This window comes from Zosterops lateralis, assembly GCF_965231275.1.
Source record: "Zosterops lateralis genome assembly, chromosome: Z".
NCBI classification, from domain to species: Eukaryota; Metazoa; Chordata; class Aves; order Passeriformes; family Zosteropidae; genus Zosterops; species Zosterops lateralis.
This window is the reverse complement of record NC_139800.1, coordinates 4,160,627-4,178,963: the sequence shown is the minus strand read 5'-3', so window position 1 is coordinate 4,178,963 and position 18,337 is coordinate 4,160,627. Positions and strand designations below refer to the sequence as shown.

The 18,337-nt window shown below is 36.8% G+C and overlaps 1 protein-coding gene across 2 annotated transcripts in view; it reads left to right on the top strand.

The window, feature by feature from the left end:
• The window catches only part of DOCK8 (dedicator of cytokinesis 8), a 70,913-nt gene that overhangs the window by 11,842 nt on the left and 40,734 nt on the right, over positions 1-18,337 (top strand). For both annotated transcript variants that reach the window (XM_083884505.1, XM_083884504.1), the window contains exons 6-18: positions 883-968; positions 2,123-2,189; positions 2,442-2,591; positions 3,241-3,321; positions 4,157-4,316; positions 4,935-5,074; positions 5,310-5,403; positions 6,226-6,388; positions 12,999-13,116; positions 14,757-14,827; positions 15,515-15,653; positions 17,162-17,263; positions 18,025-18,120. In XM_083884505.1, coding sequence (XP_083740631.1) covers positions 883-968; positions 2,123-2,189; positions 2,442-2,591; positions 3,241-3,321; positions 4,157-4,316; positions 4,935-5,074; positions 5,310-5,403; positions 6,226-6,388; positions 12,999-13,116; positions 14,757-14,827; positions 15,515-15,653; positions 17,162-17,263; positions 18,025-18,120 — 1,467 coding nt within the window. The remainder of the gene's footprint in view (positions 1-882; positions 969-2,122; positions 2,190-2,441; positions 2,592-3,240; positions 3,322-4,156; positions 4,317-4,934; positions 5,075-5,309; positions 5,404-6,225; positions 6,389-12,998; positions 13,117-14,756; positions 14,828-15,514; positions 15,654-17,161; positions 17,264-18,024; positions 18,121-18,337) is intronic.

Below are 18,337 nucleotides of genomic sequence, written 5' to 3'. Positions count from 1 at the left end.
GTGTATATATTTCTAATTCGTAAATCAGTCTTGGGAGTTTCGCTGTCTGTAATGGGAATTTAGGGTCCAGATGAGCTATGAAAAAAAAAAAAATGTGTGAACAAAAGGCACTCCTGCTATTCCTGCTGCATAGAGATAAATGTCCCAGATATTGTAGGTTTTTTAGATGATCATGGTAATGTCAGTGCACTTGTTGTGGAATTCAATTTCTTTTTTCCCATTCTCTTCCTAATGTCATATTTGTGAATCAATTCACTAAATCCAGTGAAAATTAACTTGCATTTAAGCATAATGAATTTACTCAGGAGTCACAGATACGCACACAAAATGGTGGTTTTGCCAGTGGTTGTCTTCAAGAACTGTGAAAGGTCCTCAGGTATTTATTTATTTATTTAAATTTATTTTAAATTAAGTTACATGGATTTGCAATTTGACAATCCCAGATATTCAGGATTTGATTTAATACCAGATTTTGTTAAGGTCTTTGAATTGCTTAGTAATTATTTGATAGAATCATTAACAAGAGCTTTTGAGGCTTTTGATCTGTAAGTTTGTAAGGTAAAGTGTTAAAAAAAATTATCATGCCAGCAATAGCAGAAAAATTTGTTTCAGTTTTTCATTAATATGTCCCTACATAATTTTTGCATATTTTGGTCTTTTCTCTCCTCTCCTCTCCTCTCCTCTCCTCTCCCTCCAGATAGGTGTCAAGGATGTAAATATTCAGAAATAATAAATCTATTTTCTTTCATCTATGGAGACATTAACTGCCCACAGTTAATGGGGGCAGTCTGTAGCAGTGGCTTGGCTACTTGTCACATAAATGTTTTATTCAAGTGTGTAATTTTACAGTATTTTTAATTGAGTGTGGCTGTTTAATGACAGGAAGATGCAGTGGAGATACGGCCAGTGCCAGATTGCCCAAAGGAACATCTGGGCCACAGGATTTTGGTGAAGCTGCAGACTCTGAAGTAAGTAATCCTTCACAAGCATTGCTCACCATTTCTGAGTTCACAACAGTGTAGAGCTGCACTCCTTGTTACAGCACCACAGGTGTCCCCCACAGCAGCATTCACTGCTCAAGTGTTCATTCTTAGTGTAGCAGAGAATTATTTCTATCCATATGCACGGAAGTCTTTAACTTGCCAGGATGAAAAGGAATTGAGAGTGAACCCAGATAATATATTTAAAAAAAAAATAAAAGTGATTGGTGTCCTACACACTGCTGGACTTTTACTGTGGTTTAACACCAGCCAGCAGCCAGGCCCCACACAGACATTTGCTCACTCCTCTACCAACAAGACCAGGGAGAGAATCAGAAGAGTAAGTTTCATAGGAGAACTCATGGATTGAGACATAGAAATTTTAATAGGGAAAAGCAAGTGACACACAGATAAAGGGAAGAAAACAAGGAATTAACTCACAGGTTCCCAAGGGCAGGCAGGTGTTCATCCATCTCCAGGACAGCAAGTCCACATGTAATGTGACTTGGGAAGACAAACACCATCATTCCAGATTTCCCCTGCTTGCTTCTTTTGCATTCCCATTTATATTCTGAGCATGGTGCCACATGGTCTGGAGTATCCCTTTGGCCATTTGGGGTCACTTGTCTGTGTCTCCTCCCAATCTTCCACACACTCCAGTCTCCTCACCAGCAAGAGATACCAAAAGCAGAAAAGGCCTTAGTTTTGGGCAAGCCCTGCTCAGCAACAGCAAAAACATCTTTATATTATCAACCCTGCATTCAGCACAAATCCACAATGCTAGCCCCACTCTGAACAAAATTAATTCCCCTCCTGCTAAAACCAGAACAACTTGATAAACAGAAAAAAAAAAGCAACGTACAATAATTCTTAACTGATCTCTGAGACTACCTTTCTGTCAAATTTAGAAAATGCATTGCATGCAGTTTACTACCCTTCTTTTCCTCTTAAAATCCTCTAATATAATGCACTAATAAAAAAATCCTCAAAACCTGGAGAGAGCTGAGGTCTGGAGCTAAATATTTCTCTGCATTCTTTAATGAAAGTGCCAGTCAAAATGTAACTCTTCCATTTTTTTTTTAATTGTACATATCCATATGAGTCCAGCATCACTCAGTGTCTTGTGTGTCTTTCCTTAACAGGTTTGATATAGAGATAGAACCTTTGTTTGCATGCATAGCTCTCTATGACATAAAAGAAAGAAAAAAGGTAAGTGTGTATACAATATTGTTGTTCGGTTGGCCTGGGTTTTTATCTCCAGAGTAATAATTTAGAAAAACTTATTAAAAACTTGCTAATTTTTTACATATGCAGTCTGATCCAAGATTCTTGTTATCCAGTCAGTCACATCCTTGCAATTGTTTATTTTATAGTTGTAGTCACAACTTTTGACTTGTTTTACAATAAAATTTGAAGCACTTTTGCTTTACAATATATTTAAATCCCTTTTTTCTTTTCCAGATCTCAGAAAATTTTCATTGTGACCTCAATTCTGATTCATTAAGAGGATTATTGCGTTCTCATACACCCTCCATTGACTTGTCTACTCAGGCAAGATCAGCAATATTTTCTGTCACTTATCCCTCATCAGATATTTACCTGGTAATAAAGGTATGTTACAGTGCTGCTTTGACACCATTCTGCCTGTTCCCAGCTGTTCCTGTTGTTTGAGTTCAGACATGGCTTTTGTCTAGATTAGATAAATTATCATAGTTTTTAAATTAGTATGTGAGCAGGTGTCCAGAGATATATCTCGTTCTCAGGCTAAGAAGTTATATTAATATCCTATATACCAGTTCTACTAAGTATGTAGAATTTCCTATCTGTGCCTGAAGGAAATTAAAAATATAGTGAAATAAGGCACTTTCAAAAATTTTATTTACATTCTGTGGAGGTTTTTTAGCATTGGTTTAGTGCACTTTGCATCATTTTGTTTGCTTAATTCTGGAACTTAGTTTGCTTGGACCACTCAGTTTGGAATGTGTTAATTATCCTGATTTCAGTGAAAATGCAGTAGTAAGTGATTGATGGTGTTGTCACATATATATTTCCTGCTTTCTAACAGATGGAAGACTAGGAGGTTTATTATCAGTTACTCCATAAAGACAGTTTTAAGATGTTATATACAGCTGTATATCTAGGCAAGCTCTTTCAAATTGCTAGTAAAACAACATGTTTTTCCAAATATGGAAAACTAGAAAACAAAACTATTTGGATGACATTTTTTTCTTTAGTTGTCTTATTTTGCTGCTTTTTATAGATAGAAAAAGTGCTTCAGCAAGGAGAAATCGGAGACTGTGCAGAACCTTACATGGTTCTTAAAGAAAGTGAGGCTGGCAAGGTAAGTAAATAACTGTAAAGAATATTTAGATCAAAAAAATGCATGCTAAAAACAAACAAACAAACAAACAAACAAACAAACAAAAACAGAGAAAGAGCAGAACCTTTAGAATAGGATGGAATACCAAAAACACTGGAGGAAAAGCCAGTTAGATCATCCATGGTGCAAACAGTTTGATGTCTGACAGAAAGAAATCAGGAGAAGACAAGATCCATTGTTGTTAGTGACCCATTTGGAAATTGATACTGACAGAGTCTTGAGTCATGAAGCAGGTAAAGGTGAGCAAACAAAATTACTGAAATGTAGAATTAGCAGAAATACTTGTGCCTCAGAGACATGCTAATGATTTGGATGGGCAGAAAGCCTATTGTAGTGTGCAGCTGTCCAGTCCAGTACTGTTGTCCATAGATAATGTGCATTCTGCTCAAGGAATTCATGGTCATTTACCTCCCTGGAACACATTGACAGTGTTATCTGGGCTTCCACATGTCTCACCTTTAGAATATTGCTTTCAATAGGATTCTTTTCCTGTATCTGATGAAAGAAGTAGAACCTGCCAATGTTTCATGATGATTGTTCATTCTGGATTTGAAGATTACTACAAAAAGATTGGCCTGCCACATTTCTGTAATGCAAGTGAGCTCATTGAAAAGCAATTGAAGTGAATGAACAAATCAAAACAGCTACAATTCTGTCAGTGATGTAGCAAGAAAATATGAGGGATACCAATTCAAATTGTTTACTGAACTGTAAATATGTAAGTTACATTTTTGTCTATGGCAGCATCTCAGTAACTGATTGCTTTTGAAACCGTCATTATTTTTCTTTGTCTCAGACAAAAGAAAAGATTGAAAAACTGAAAGCACAAGCTGAATCCTTTTGTCAGAGGTTGGGGAAGTACAGAATGCCATTCGCCTGGATTCCCATATGCCTGGCTAATTTCTTCAACCTTTCTACACTTGAACGAGAAATACAAGAAACTGAAGGTTTAAACGGTACTTGTCTAACTTTTCTAAGGCAAAATTACTCTTCAGTGGGACTGGGTATAGGAAACAATGTTATTCACTCTGGCATCAAAAGTGAATTACATATTCAAAGTCATGTCTTGTCAGCTTTCCTTTTCAGTCCTGCAAACAGTTACAAATTAATTGTGCTCACTGTGTTGTCTCTGCGTATTTATTTTTATGTCTACGGAATATTCTTTCATGATTAAGGCCCAATTTTCATTGAGCACTGGCTTTGTAGAAGTAAAATTCCCTTTGCCCCATGGAGGTAGCTAGCAATACTGAGCAATCAAGATACCAAACATCTCAGTTTGGTAGGCAGGACCATTGTTCAATGTGCTTTATAACCCATGAACTAAAAATTTAAATAATCTTTTGCTCTGCAGCAGAAATAATGTCACTTCAGTAGATATGTCCTAGTATTCCACTAGTGTCTTAGTATTCCACTATTTCACATAATCTGAAATGAAAGAAGCAGAATGTTTCAGGTACTCTGTCCTCTGGATGTTGGTGAGATGTTTCTGTGGTTTTTTAGTGAAGTCTGAGAAACTTTGTGCTGCAGCAAAAAGCAAAAGACAAGATGATAATACATTTAATTTCCCTTTGAAGGGAAGGGATCCAGTAGTGACAAGAGGGCAACACTGCTGCAGGCAAGAAGGTTTTCTGAGAGAAGTTTCAACTCAGAGGACAACTATCCAGCATCAAACTTCAAAACAAGCTCCCAGACCATTAACACATTCTATAAACAGGTACTGGATTCTCTTTAATTCTGATTTTAAAAGACCTTTTTAAATTTATGTAATATGAATTGTGTTGGGGAAAGCTACCAATTGTATTTGTGTGGGGACAGAGGATAGCTGCAGTGAAGTAAATAGTAACTCACTTGGTTTGGATACCTCAAAGGACAAGGTTCAGTCCTGAACCTTTTCTCCATGTTATGGAGTATTGTTACAAAGGTACTGATTTTTGTCATTCTCTTGGTAGGAAGGAGACAGGCTCAGTGATGAAGATCTGTTTAAATTTTTAGCTGATTACAAAAGATCATCTTCCTTGCAAAGAAGAACGAAGACTTTACCAGGTACAGACCTAATTTTGGATGGAAGGTGTTGTGTGTATTTTTCTCCCCTAAACTGTTCTATAAATTCCAACCCAAAAATATATTTGACTTGGGTTTAAAGCCTATAATGTGTGCCCTTGTGGGAAATTCTGGGTTTCTGGTGTCTACCTGAATACAGATGCTTTAGAATTCTTTTTTTCTGCATGAATGAATATGGAGATTTCCATTTAGCTTGATATTTTTTAATTATTTGATTTTCTCTGTAATTTACAGTGTACCTACTGGATATCTTTCGTTATTATTCAAAATGTTTGAAGACAGTTCTTTAAAGCAAATGTCTGGGATCCTTGCTACTTCTCTGCAATGCTTTGAAATGGTTCCTATTTTATAGTGAGAAATTAAAATGTGTAGACACTTCACCTTAGCTTGATATTAGGGTCAGCATTAGTTCACAAAGGAGAGAAGTGCAGGCAGTGTTTAGCTACTGTCGAACACCTGAGCAGCTTAATTTTTCTTTTTTAAGTAAATTACAGTTCAACCTCTTCTGCGTTGTGGAGGAACCTTAAAAAATATGAACTGAGGGCAAAGCTGTTTTTCCTTTCTGGCTGATTGCCAGAAATGACAAATCTGATCTCTGCAAACAGTTTTAACTGTTGTTGGATGTGTGTAGGCTACTTCCTCTGTATCTTTCTGTATCTATCCTTTCCTTCTCATGCAGCTCAAAACCAGTTCCTTTTTCTGCAGTGTTGCTATTTAACCTTACATATTGTTTTAATTTTTCATTTATTGTACACTGGTCATTTTTCATATTTTTGCTAAGATTTTTGTGATTTAATTTCAAAGGAACACTTAAAGTGGAGATTTCCCCAGCTCCAGAAAACATTGGTTATTGTCTGACACCAGAACTACTCCCAGTGAGCCCATTTCCAGAAAACCGTAGTCGCCCTCACAAGGAGATTTTGGAATTCCCAATTAGAGAAGTGTATGTTCCCCACACCATTTATAGGTAAGAAATAACATATATTTTTAACATTTATTTTAAAAAATGTGTCTTAATTTATTTTTTTTTTATAAATAGAAACTAAAAAATATCTTTTTAAAAAGCTGAAAGACAATGGTTGGGCTGATGATTTAATATTCCTAGCCATTACAAGGTAAAATACCTGCAGGATATTCCATAATGTGCTTACTAATTGTGTTGTCTTTTGAAAAATTTTCTATAACATAAAAAAAACCAAAACCACAACACCTTTAACAACTGTCATTGACTTGGCATCTATCTATCTATCTATCTATCTATCTATCTATCTATCTGTCTACCTATCTATCTATCTATCCTCCTTTGTGTTTGTTTGGTTTGGGTTTTTTTTTTTTTCCCCCAGTAGATTTTATTATAATTTTTAACACTTCTGGTAAATGTTTATTCTCAGTTGTTTCTACTGTTAATTTGAGTCATCTGAGTATCTGAGGAAATAACGTGTTGCTCTATGGACTTTTTAACTATGAATGAGCACTCTAAGATATGTAATGTAATTTCTTTAGATCTGTTATGTTATGACTGTTTCAAGGTGATCACAGTGCTCAGTGAGCATGAAAGTAAGAAATTCCCATCATTTATTTCTTGGTAGTCTGGAACATCTGCATGTCCTATAAGAAATCAGCATCAGAAGAATGTGTTTCAAGATGTTTGTGCAGTATTTCTTTGCTAGTGAGTGTAGTAATGCTAGTAGTTACAGTAATAGCTGACAAGTAATTCTGATAGGGTGTATTACAACATTACAGATACAGAAATAACTTGAAATAATTATTTTCATCTGACCATTGTGTCAGTCAAGACAAGGGAGCAATAAATGCTTTTAACAGTAATAGCAGATGATGCTATTCTAAGGGGGATTTCTAAATTCTTAATTTCCTAAAACAGTAGCTAGATACTGTATTGAATTAGTGGCAAAAATGTGACTATCAATAAGGAATCACAGAATGAAGGCACAGAATAAAGCAACGTAAAGCTTATTAATTTCTTGCAGTGTAGATTAGCAAAGAGTGAGCTCTCCTACCTGCCCACCTGACCCAGCCCAGGAGGAGAGAAGGACAAGGCTTGTGGTTCTGTACAACTCAGAACTGTACCATGGGAAACTAATTTATTCCAGGGAGATGCTCCACACCTTCACAAAAAACTAGAAATCTGTTTGGCTGTTGGTGATACCTGGATTTGTGTTTTTGTGTCTCAGCTTTAAAGGAAAACAAAAAGAGGAAGTGGCAAATCTTATCTTACAATAACAACTTGCCAGTGTGGTGTCAGCAGGAAATAAGTTGCCCAGTTTGGCTGTAGCCTTATTAGAAGTTTTGGAGGAATTACTCCTTGGGCTTTGGCACAATTCAGTGGTATTCAGTCTCTCAAGGGAAGCTCACAGCACCTGTACATTGAAATGCAGAGAGTCGTGGTACTTCCGTCTCCTCTGTGTATCAAAGATAGAATTGGATGGTGATAGAATTTAAATGCAGACGTTTCTCTAGGGAAAGTAGTTTTTATAGAATTGAAAGTGGAAATGTAAATGAACGTGTGCAAAGATGCCTTTTTTTAGTTTAATGCAAAAATACGACAGAGTTTTTAACTTTCCTGTTCATTGTCTGGCCCCAGTAAGTGTCAAATCCAATGTGCAGTCTCACTGTGTCTGAAGGTTTGCTTTTGACCACAAATTATTAGCAACTGCTGTGTTTCTGAGCTGTAGCTGAGTCTGCAGAGAATATTCTGTCTTTAGTTCTCATCAGGTTCTCACCTCTGCAGCCAGACATAATGAATATCAAAGCCACAGTGCCAAAAATTAATTTGTGCTTCTCCTAAAGCAAATTTGGGTGTCTCCACACTATCCTTATGTTGCCAGGGTGTCTGTATTGAATACATACATCCACATTAGAGGAAATGCTTGCTATTGCTCAACAGTCACACTCTTTCAGCAAGAGTTCACACCTCACATGCTTAACCTTTTCTTTTAAGTCTCTGTTTTGATTTTCACCCTAAGCAAAAGTCATGGCAACAAAACAAAGTAGGATTTGTTCAGCCTAACTTGTAAAAATGAAGACATCTATAAAGAACAGTTGTATTTGTTAATCTTTGCCTTAATTAGTGAATCAATGGTTTGACATGCATAATTAGGTGATGTAGGCCAATGAACACCAAGTCCAACTGTAACTTGGCACTGCCAAGTCCTCCACTAAACCATGTCCCTTAACCAGCACATCTACATGTGACTTCACAACTTCCCTGGATAGCCTGCCAATAGCCTTTTAGTGAAGAAATATTTCTTAATATCCAATTTAAACCTCCCCTGGAGCAACAGGAGACTGTTTCCTCTTGTTCCATTGCTTGCAACTTCGGAGAAGACCTTCATCTGACTACAACCTCTTTTCAGGCAGTTGTAGGGAGTGATAAGGACCCCCTGAGCCTCCTCTTCTCCCCTCTTCCAACCTGGAAAATAGAATCATCATTTTTTAAGGATTTTGCTTAATCTTATTTAAGCAGTTTGATAGCACTTAGTCATAGATGTGTGTCATGGCTTGTTAGGGCTTTAAAGGTTATTTGATGTTTTCTAATTTTCAGATATAAGTCTGCAAAACATTTTTTTTCCACCAGTGAAAACATTTTTTTTTCCACCACATGTAGACACTGGGGGAGGAAGTTGTCAAAGGTATTTCAGGGGGATGATTTTTATTTTATTTTACTTTTAATAGTTTTTTTCTTTGTGATAGGAAAAGTGGAGCCTTCTGTTATAGTCTTTGAACTCAGGTCTTGCAAGCTTTTTTTTTTACTGGTGTAATGCCATTATTTTAAATGATGCTATTTCTGATTTATGCCAGAGAGATCAGCCAGCCCACTTTCTTTGTGCACTGTGAAATTGAGCACTTCTTTTTGTTGTGTACTTACATTTCTTTAATAAAAATATTTCCCTGAAAATGTCAAAACATTCCAAGATTTATTCCTTTCATACCCCTCTATTTTTAATAGGAAAAATCATATAATTTAAAGTTTGTTTGTCATTTTATTTTCTCATTAAATATAAATGAAAATGATGCTGTTTACTGCCACTATGAAATGTTGGTGCTGAGAAAGAGGGATGTGTCACATCACTTCAGCAGTAACTCAGCTTAACCAGGCACAGGAAATCCTGTCTGTGATAGGGGTAGTACCTAATGCTTAGGGGATTTTTGGAGGAAGGGGAAAAAACCCCTCATCTTTGTGGTTTCATTGCAAGCCACTTAGCAATGTTCTGAGACTTGCTGTAGTCTGCAGTGTGAGCTGGAGGCCTCTGCTTTGGTGGTAATCATTCTACCCCATCCTTGACTAGTTTTGAGTGGGGAAAGGTTATTGATGAGTAACAGGAGTGTCTCACTCCTGTTATTGCTCTCACAGGGTTATTTATTCCTTTCTGCCTGTGGAATCCAGAGAGAGCATTTCTGCTATGTGTGAATCTTCTACAGGCCCTTTGGTCTAGTTTTAGATCTTCCCACCAACTCTTCAGATGATTCAAAATTTTAGCAACATGAGAAAAATTTTTCCAATTACTTCCCGAATTATCTATCCTAAAATACAGAGTATATGACTCATACACATCCTCTTGAATGTGATGTGTTGGGGTTCTGTCACTGTGCTGTTTTTCTAGTCAGTGGCTGACTAGAATGGGTTTTCATGTTTGGTTAAAAAGCATTTGTGATGTCCTTTTTAATTTTTAACAATTTTTTTTTCCTAAAGACTCCTCAGCAAAATTGTGAAAGAATTAACAAATATTGGAAATTATAACTAATGGGTACATCAGCTTTTGTTTCCAGTACCATAGGTTTTAAATGTCAATGTTAACTCATCCATCACTCCTAACCTACAGAGCATTCCTGGTTTGTATCAGTAGGGACTACCTGCACATATGTTGAGTTTTGCTGTGTATGGAATTCTCATCACAGGCATCAATGAGGATGCCTAATATTCATAAAAAGTTTGAGATGCACTCGTTGACACCTCACATGAGGTGTAATCCAGCAAAGACAATGATTCTTTTATGTGCACATATGCACAAGCAGTATTTACAAACGCAAGAGTGGTCACAGACTTGAAATTCTGAATAGATTTTATTTTGGCAGAGGATAGGTCTGTGTTGCTTTGCCCATGGGAACTGATTAAATCACTGCCAAGCCTCACGAAAGGGTAGGAAAGTCAGCAGATTATCCCCCCCAGGCCAGGGAGACCTTTAGCTTTCCCAGCAGATGACTGATTCCAAAATAGTCTCTTTTTACTCTTCTGGGTCATTCTCTGACCCATGGAAGCTGTCAACATCTGTGCTTCACTCAGGACTCTGCTCTCAGTGACACTGGGTATTCTGCCATGGCTTTTGTAGACTCAAGCTGTCCCTTGAATAGCTCTTCTGTTTTTTTAAGCACATCTGACTGTATCTGGAGGTAGAGTCCTGCCCTTTCTGCAGAGAGAGTCAGGGGAGAAATTTATCACGCTGACCAGAAGTATTTGCTGTGACATGTTTCTGTAATAGTTCTGCTAAGTGCAGAACTTGGAGGGAGATGTAATGTTTTTTGGAGCCCACCACATCCTCATGGGAATCCCAGCTATCCTATTATTTAAAAGACAACAATATTTGCTGCCCCAATGCCCCTGCTAACTGCCAAGTAGAAATGCTCCTTGTCTTTGCTTCCCCTCAGGCTTTTGGAGTGTATGGATGGAGTGCAGGCAGTAACACTAAGGCAGTGGTCAGCAATGGTCTACAATTGTGGTCTACAATTCATGCCTGTGTGAGGGGACATATTTTGATCACCTTCTCACCTTCCTGCTTTAGACATCAGCCATCACTTTCATCTCTGCAGGATATCCAGAGTCAGCATTTACCTCTGTTCTTTCTCAGTGCTGATGGGTTTAATACACATGTAAGCAAGATCCCTAAAACTGCTTCAGCATAAATGGCACAAGCTTTAGCTTTTCAGTCCAGTACTTGCTGGAATAATGCTTCCCTGGTTGTGTAGTCAGCAGAGAGCTCTCTGTGTTTTTACAGATCTTTCATCTCAAATCACATCTAAAAGTAAAATCCAATGCTCAGGTACATTATATAGATTTGTGACATCTTGTCCTAGGCTGCAGATTAATGAAGCAATGACTGTATTATTCAGCCTTCCCTACATGTATTTCTTCACTTCTGGCAGATGTAGTATTGACAATATCCTTCATTTAATATGTCAGTCCCCTAGGTATAATTCAGTAGAGGTTACCAATATATTTCACTCTTTCACTTAGCTTTCCTTAACATCATCTGGGAGAGAATTTGGCAAAGGAAAACTTGCCCATAAGGTAGTAAGGAAGAGAGTGCATTAGTGTGACAGACGGAAGAACCATTCTGAATGAAGGGAAAGGCAAGTTACAAGCTAGTTTTTTTTACTAAAAAAACATGCCATGTAGCACATGTTGGTTGAAAAGAGTAGCTTGGACTGTGTAATTGAATAGTACTGTCATGTTGTGACATGTGGAAATCAGGAGAATAAACCACAGTTTTCCAGGTCTTGGGATACAATAAATGGAAGGTGGATGGGTACATCAGCTTTTATCTAACTTAATGGCAATATACTCCAAGGCTGCTTGACTTTTTCAGCTGACAGTGGTAATGAGGAGATATCTGTGGTAAGGACAGTGAAGTTCTTTGTGCAGCCTTTGACTGCCACAGACAAAAAGAAATCATGAAAGTCATGTGCAGTCCTCATTGTTTTTCACTGAAAGCCAGCATGTTTCCTCCAATACTAATCTTATTCCTTACATTCAGAGGACGAACAGTGAGAATCCTGTATCAGACTGGGAAAACGAGACAGTTATTAGACATAATCATGATTCCAGAATCTGTGTATAATCCAGGTCTGCCTGAAATCTCAATTTGCCATAATCTTCAACAGAGAAGAATCTTGCTATCAATATTTTGACTCTTCTATTGGAATTATATGTCAAAAGACCACCTGTGCTGCCAAATTCCCCACAGAAATTAAAGATGCTTTTGATGTTTAGTGATATGTTCATGTACAGAAGCTACTAAACACCAAAGTATTTTATATTTCAAAGCATTGTTCATATTCATTACTAATAAGAGGTAGCTTATAGAATTAGTCTTTCAGATTTTCTTATTTGTATTTACACAGGTTCATTGATACTGCTTTTTGGATATAACCTAGGGATGTATGGCTTTTTTTTTTTTTTGCTATAAGCTGGGAGTGTATGAACTTCAGTTGTTGATTCCCTTGTACCTCTGTGTGATTTTCCCCAAAATCTGATTATTCATATCTGAGAAAGGAGCTGCTTTCTGGAGAGATTCCTGCTTTTCATTACATCAAGCAAAGATAATTGTTTGTGTGTAACAGAACATAGCATAGTGCAGGTGAAACCTTAAACACAGGATGTTCTGTGTGTCACACCAAGAAATCACCTTTTTTCTGCGGACTTCTGAAACTGAGTTCTGACAAATCTTTCACTATGTAGGTGGAATTGAAAGACAGGGAGGGGAGGAATGAACAAGATGCTAATACTCAAACAGGAATGCTTGCCATTTCACCCATTTTATTCTCCCTTATCTTTCTTGCAGAAATCTCCTCTATGTTTACCCTCAGAGGCTGAATTTTGCAAACCGACTGGCTTCTGCAAGGAACATTACCATCAAGATCCAATTTATGTGTGGGGAAGACCCATCCTGTGCCATGCCGGTAATAAATGCTGGGATTTCTTAGCTGGCTTTTGTTTACCTGCATTCCAGAGAAACCTTTGGAAAAGAGGTCATTATTTACTCCAATCACGAGAGTTTCTAGTGGGGCCTTAGGAAGCCTGTCACAGAGAACTTGAGAAGCTTTTGTTCTCATCCTAAAGCAGGGCCATGCTCATTACCCACAACAAAAAAGACTTGTGATTCTAGTGGAACCAGAGGCATATTGCTCTCTCTTATCTAAATCTTCCTACCCTATTTTCAGGAGAATGACATAGTATTACATCAGTATCATGCTGGGATTTCTAAAGGTAAAATGCACAGAGCTTCAGAGACCTTGTAAGAAGGATGTAGTCTGTTTTCCAGGATTACTTCTCTGCCTACACTATGTTTACACAAGTGCTCAGGTATTATGCTGGAAGGTAGAAGTTGGGATTTTCATTGCCTGGACAGTCATGCAGCCTAGGTAGAGCTTTCCATGTTTGAAACACACAGTGTGTTAGGGCATATGTGTACAGTACTAGCAGAGCAGACAGTTCTATCTATGTCCAGGTTATTCAACATCTCTCACTGTAAGATCCTCTATTCAGTTTTACCAAGCTTCAGAGGTTTGGTTTGAAGCATTCTAACCCTGAAATTTTTTTTATATTTTCAAGACAGTGTTGTTGGGTACTTGAGAATTACATTGAAAAACCTTCTGTGATTTTATGTGTTGGAGCAGGAAGACAATGAGTGGAAATACTATTTTAAGGAAACTTACAGTCCAACAATCTGTTGGACCAAGGACTGTCACCCAACCAGCCTTTATCAGAGTGCTGACATTGTTTAATATATACTTCACAGCCTTCCTCCACATAACCTTGGATGTGAAATCAGAGCATCGGCAGTGTTTTCCAAGCCACGTTTCTTCCAGAGCTAGAGTTGTGCCATGTTAATATAGCACCTTCTTTTACACAAGGTTTTGTTGGTTTCCTTAAACTCTGCCTGTGTTATGATTAGATTTTGACAAAGGGTTAGGACAGACACAGTTTGTTTGTCTTCCCTCTCCACCGTAAGTGACCTTCCTCTCAATACATAAATATAGACTTGCACAGTGCAGAGATTCTTGTCTAAGCTCATCTCCCAGGGCTTTCTTTAAATTATTGATTTCAAGACCTTACCATGGACCTGTGTCTCAGGAAAGCAAATCTAGCAGCAGAAATGCCTATTTCTCTTACTTGATTTTAAAGGGACTTTGCACCTCTAAGGTAAGGTGAAATGTATCTCACCCTGAATAAGCAGCCTACAACTGAAAAACAAAACTTCTAAAAATACTTTTTATTTAACTTTTTAGCACTTAGATAAAGAGTGTAACAACATGTAAGTCGTTTACCATAACTTTTTTCCTGTGATTCCTAGGTTTTTAGTGTTTGACTAAAGAAAGTGATGTGAGGTAGTCAGTGACTCTAGAAATAACTCTGCTCCATTTTCCTGGAATGGAGCCTGGGGAAGGTGGTTGGTAATAATACATTTATGCTGACAAGCTAACATAAAATTGTGGAGTCATTTTACATCTTCAGACACTGTCTTAAAATTTATACAAGATGATGACAAATAAATATTGTAGTCCTGATTGCAGTTATTTTTCTATTTTTCTTAATTTAGGTAATTTTTGGGAAATCTTCAGGTCCAGAATTTGTCCAAGAAATATACACAGCTATCACATATCACAATAAGTAAGTGTTACAATTCATACAACTTGAGAAGTATTGATCATGATCTCTTTAAATAATTGTTACCCTACATAGTTCATCAGGGAATGCCATTTTAAATATGTTATGTTTTGTGTAGTTTATAGTATCTAATCTGGATTGCTGTATTAATTTGCATAAGTGACTGTTGTGTAAGCAACCATTGCTTTTCTTGTTTGAAGCTTTTTAGTAGCTGAGAATACTCCCACTATGAAGATTAAGTAGCAGGAGCAGGAAGCAGCGCAATTTTTCAGATCATTCACTTCAATGAATTCATAGATCCAAAAGAGCTGAAGGGACATTCTAATTCCCATGAATGAGAACTTGGGATTTAGGATTTGCAGAATACTTATCTTAGAATCCAAAACAGAGATTAAAACCTAGAGATAGGTAGAAGCTGAAACTGTCCAGTTGATACTGTCTGTTTTCTTCTGTTTCAAAGCTGTAGATTGTTCATAAATACAACTTTCAGATTCATAATTCATAAAAATATTTCAAATTCATAAAAAATTATGTGTATATGTATATGTATACTTTGTTTATCTCAGCTCTGTTTTCAGTATTTTTCTGGTTTTATAACCATAGCATCTGAAAGCCAGCTGGCAAATTTGCCTCTTGCTCAGTCTTGTACTTACACTGGGAACATGCTTGGCTTTTTTTTTTTTTAAACAGATCCCCTGACTTTTATGAAGAAGTGAAAATTAAGCTGCCAGCAAAACTCACAGAGAAACACCATCTACTGTTCACATTCTATCACATCAGCTGCCAACCAAAGCAAGGGGCATCTGTCGAAACCCTCATAGGGTATTCAGTAAGTTCCATGTGATACATAAGAGTGGGTGTGTGTGAGTGGGTGTATGTGTGTGTTTAAGTGCATCCCATGCAAACAGACTCTCTCCTTGTCAAGAATTTTGTCATTTATTCCATTTCTGGTTATGGCAATACAGCAAAAACAGTGGAAGGTCTTAGTGTGAATTAATAGAATCTAGATGCCGCCTGAGATGTGTTGCATCCTCATCCTGATTCAACTGATATATGCACCTAAATATTTGCAACAACAATGCTTTATAGAACATAATCTCATTCTGTTGGATTCTGTTTATTGCAAAAAACCTCCCTCTAAACCATACATAATTGCAATTATTACTGTTACCATGTTCATACATGAGGTAACAGCTAATGTAATATTTTCAATTACATTTTACATGGCACTTCATTTCTGTTATAAATTGTCTTTTATCCACATAAAGGTTTAAAAACCTGAAGGACTCTAAAAGCTACTCTGCAATTCTCTTGCCTTCTTTATCTTCATGTTGAGACTAATGTGTTTTAGGTTAAGAAATACATGTTGTAGCATAGTGTCTCTGACCTTTTTCTTTATCAAACAGTATTTTTAACTGGAGAGATTTTAATATAAAAGGAAAGAATTGAAGATAATGATGCTTCAGATTTAAAAATGTCCTAGAACTGTGATCAGCAGTTGAGCTGCGGAGCCTGACAAGTGCTTTCCATGTGTTCATGCTAGGAAGTTTGGGAGGCCCTTGTGTTTGTGTATTTTTGGTTGTTTGCTTGTTTGTTTTTTTGCTTGCTTTTGGGGCTTTTTAACCACAGTACTGAGAATCCTTTCAAGTGGGCTTTCTTTTATGGACAGTTACAGTCTCACCAATGTCTGTGGGGTTGTTAAGAAATAAATTCGTTCAGGGCCAAGATTTTGCATAGGTGAGGACTTAATTTCCAAGTTTTTGTTTACCTAAATACAAAATTTTTATGCTCTGTGGTATTCAAATACCCAGGCTATTTCAGACTTTAATAAAATTTAATAAAATTTAATTTTAAAAAATAATTTTAATAAAAAATTAAATGTGTCCAAATATCAGTGCAGGGATATGACAAGTGAGTCTGGCATGGTGACCACAAGGAAGATGTTCATTTTAATCTCAGCAAAACTTTAGCTGTTGGTTTGTATCAATACCAAGAATGAGTGTATTCAAGACACATGAATTTTTAAATGAAAACATGGATCCACTAAATCCTTCTGATCTGATTAATTAGAAAAATGTGTGTCACACATGAGAAGCTCTGTGTTTGTTTTCTTCAAAAGAGATGGTTTGTAAAGCAGTCGTGTACATTTTTCTACAGTAGCTAACAGCTATCTTTGAATTTAAAATACAAAGAAATTACTGTTGAATGGGTTGGAGCAGAGAAGCTTGGGTCAATATCTCATTTGTTGTTTTGTTGACTGTATCTAACAAATAAAATAAATAGGTCTAATCATTTATCATCAGGAATATTGCTGTGTTTTCTCTTCATTTGTTTCAGTGGCTGCCAATTCTGTTAAATGATCGTCTTCAAACTGGACATTATAGTCTTCCTGTTGCATTGGATAAACTGCCTTTACACTATTCAATTCACTCTCCTGAGGTAACAAACAAAATTATTAAAAGGTAGTATTCTCCTAATGCAGGAGAACACCATAAGTGTTCTACAAACTAACATTGCTGTCTGCTGGTAGGCAGTGCCTCCTTTTTGTTTTTGAAAAGAGAAAGTCTGGGGGAAAATGTTGTTGTTGTTGTTGTTGTTGTTGTTATTGTCACTGGTGTTATTATTTTATGTCATTATACTGTTTTTTTAGAAGATAGCTATACAAGCAAATTCTTGTAAATTATCTAATCAGGGATACATTTGTTTAGAGAGTGTCAAGGCAATAATTCAATTTCTTCCATAGGATAATTTGTTCTTTTTTTCTGTGGCTTTGTGGGAGGGTGAATAGAAATAGAATCGGGTGGTGTTACTGGAGCAGAAATCCATGCCCTCTCAGTAAATATGGCGTGTAGGAAACTTGTCCAGAGGGTTTAAACTGTACCACATCACCACAGAATGTCTTTGGCAATGCTTTGACCAGGAAATTTTAGCCTTAACAATATCCCATCAGAAGATGTATATTTACATGGTCTGTGCTAGACATGCAGATGAAATTCTCTGAATTTCCCTGTTCAGTGCATCAGCTTCTGTCCAAATGTCTATGAGAACAAGGAGATGCTTTGCTATCATCCTCTGTTTGACACTGAATTTGAATGTCTAAATTGAAGTGAATAGTGGGAATATTACAGACCCTGATGTAAACAGACTTTCTGTTTGAGCATTAAAAGGAAGATGATTCCCATATTTTTTTTCCATCACAGAAAATTCCATCTCAGACACCACCTATAAAGTGGGTTGAAGGACACAAGGGTGTTTTCATTGTTGAAGTTCAAGCTGTATCATCTGTTCACACCCAGGTAATGTACCAGAAGTAACACACAGTTGTAGGTTCTTTTCAAAGAAAATTCAGATAGCCAGGCCAATTTATCAGGTTTATGAAACTGAGGTATTTAAGCTCATACAGTTAAAAAAAAAATTGTTAAAAAAATTACGAGCTGCGGAAATAATGTGATATCCTCTGTGAATGAAATCCTTTGGTGAAATTAAATCTATTGGTAGAATTGAATAAGTGAG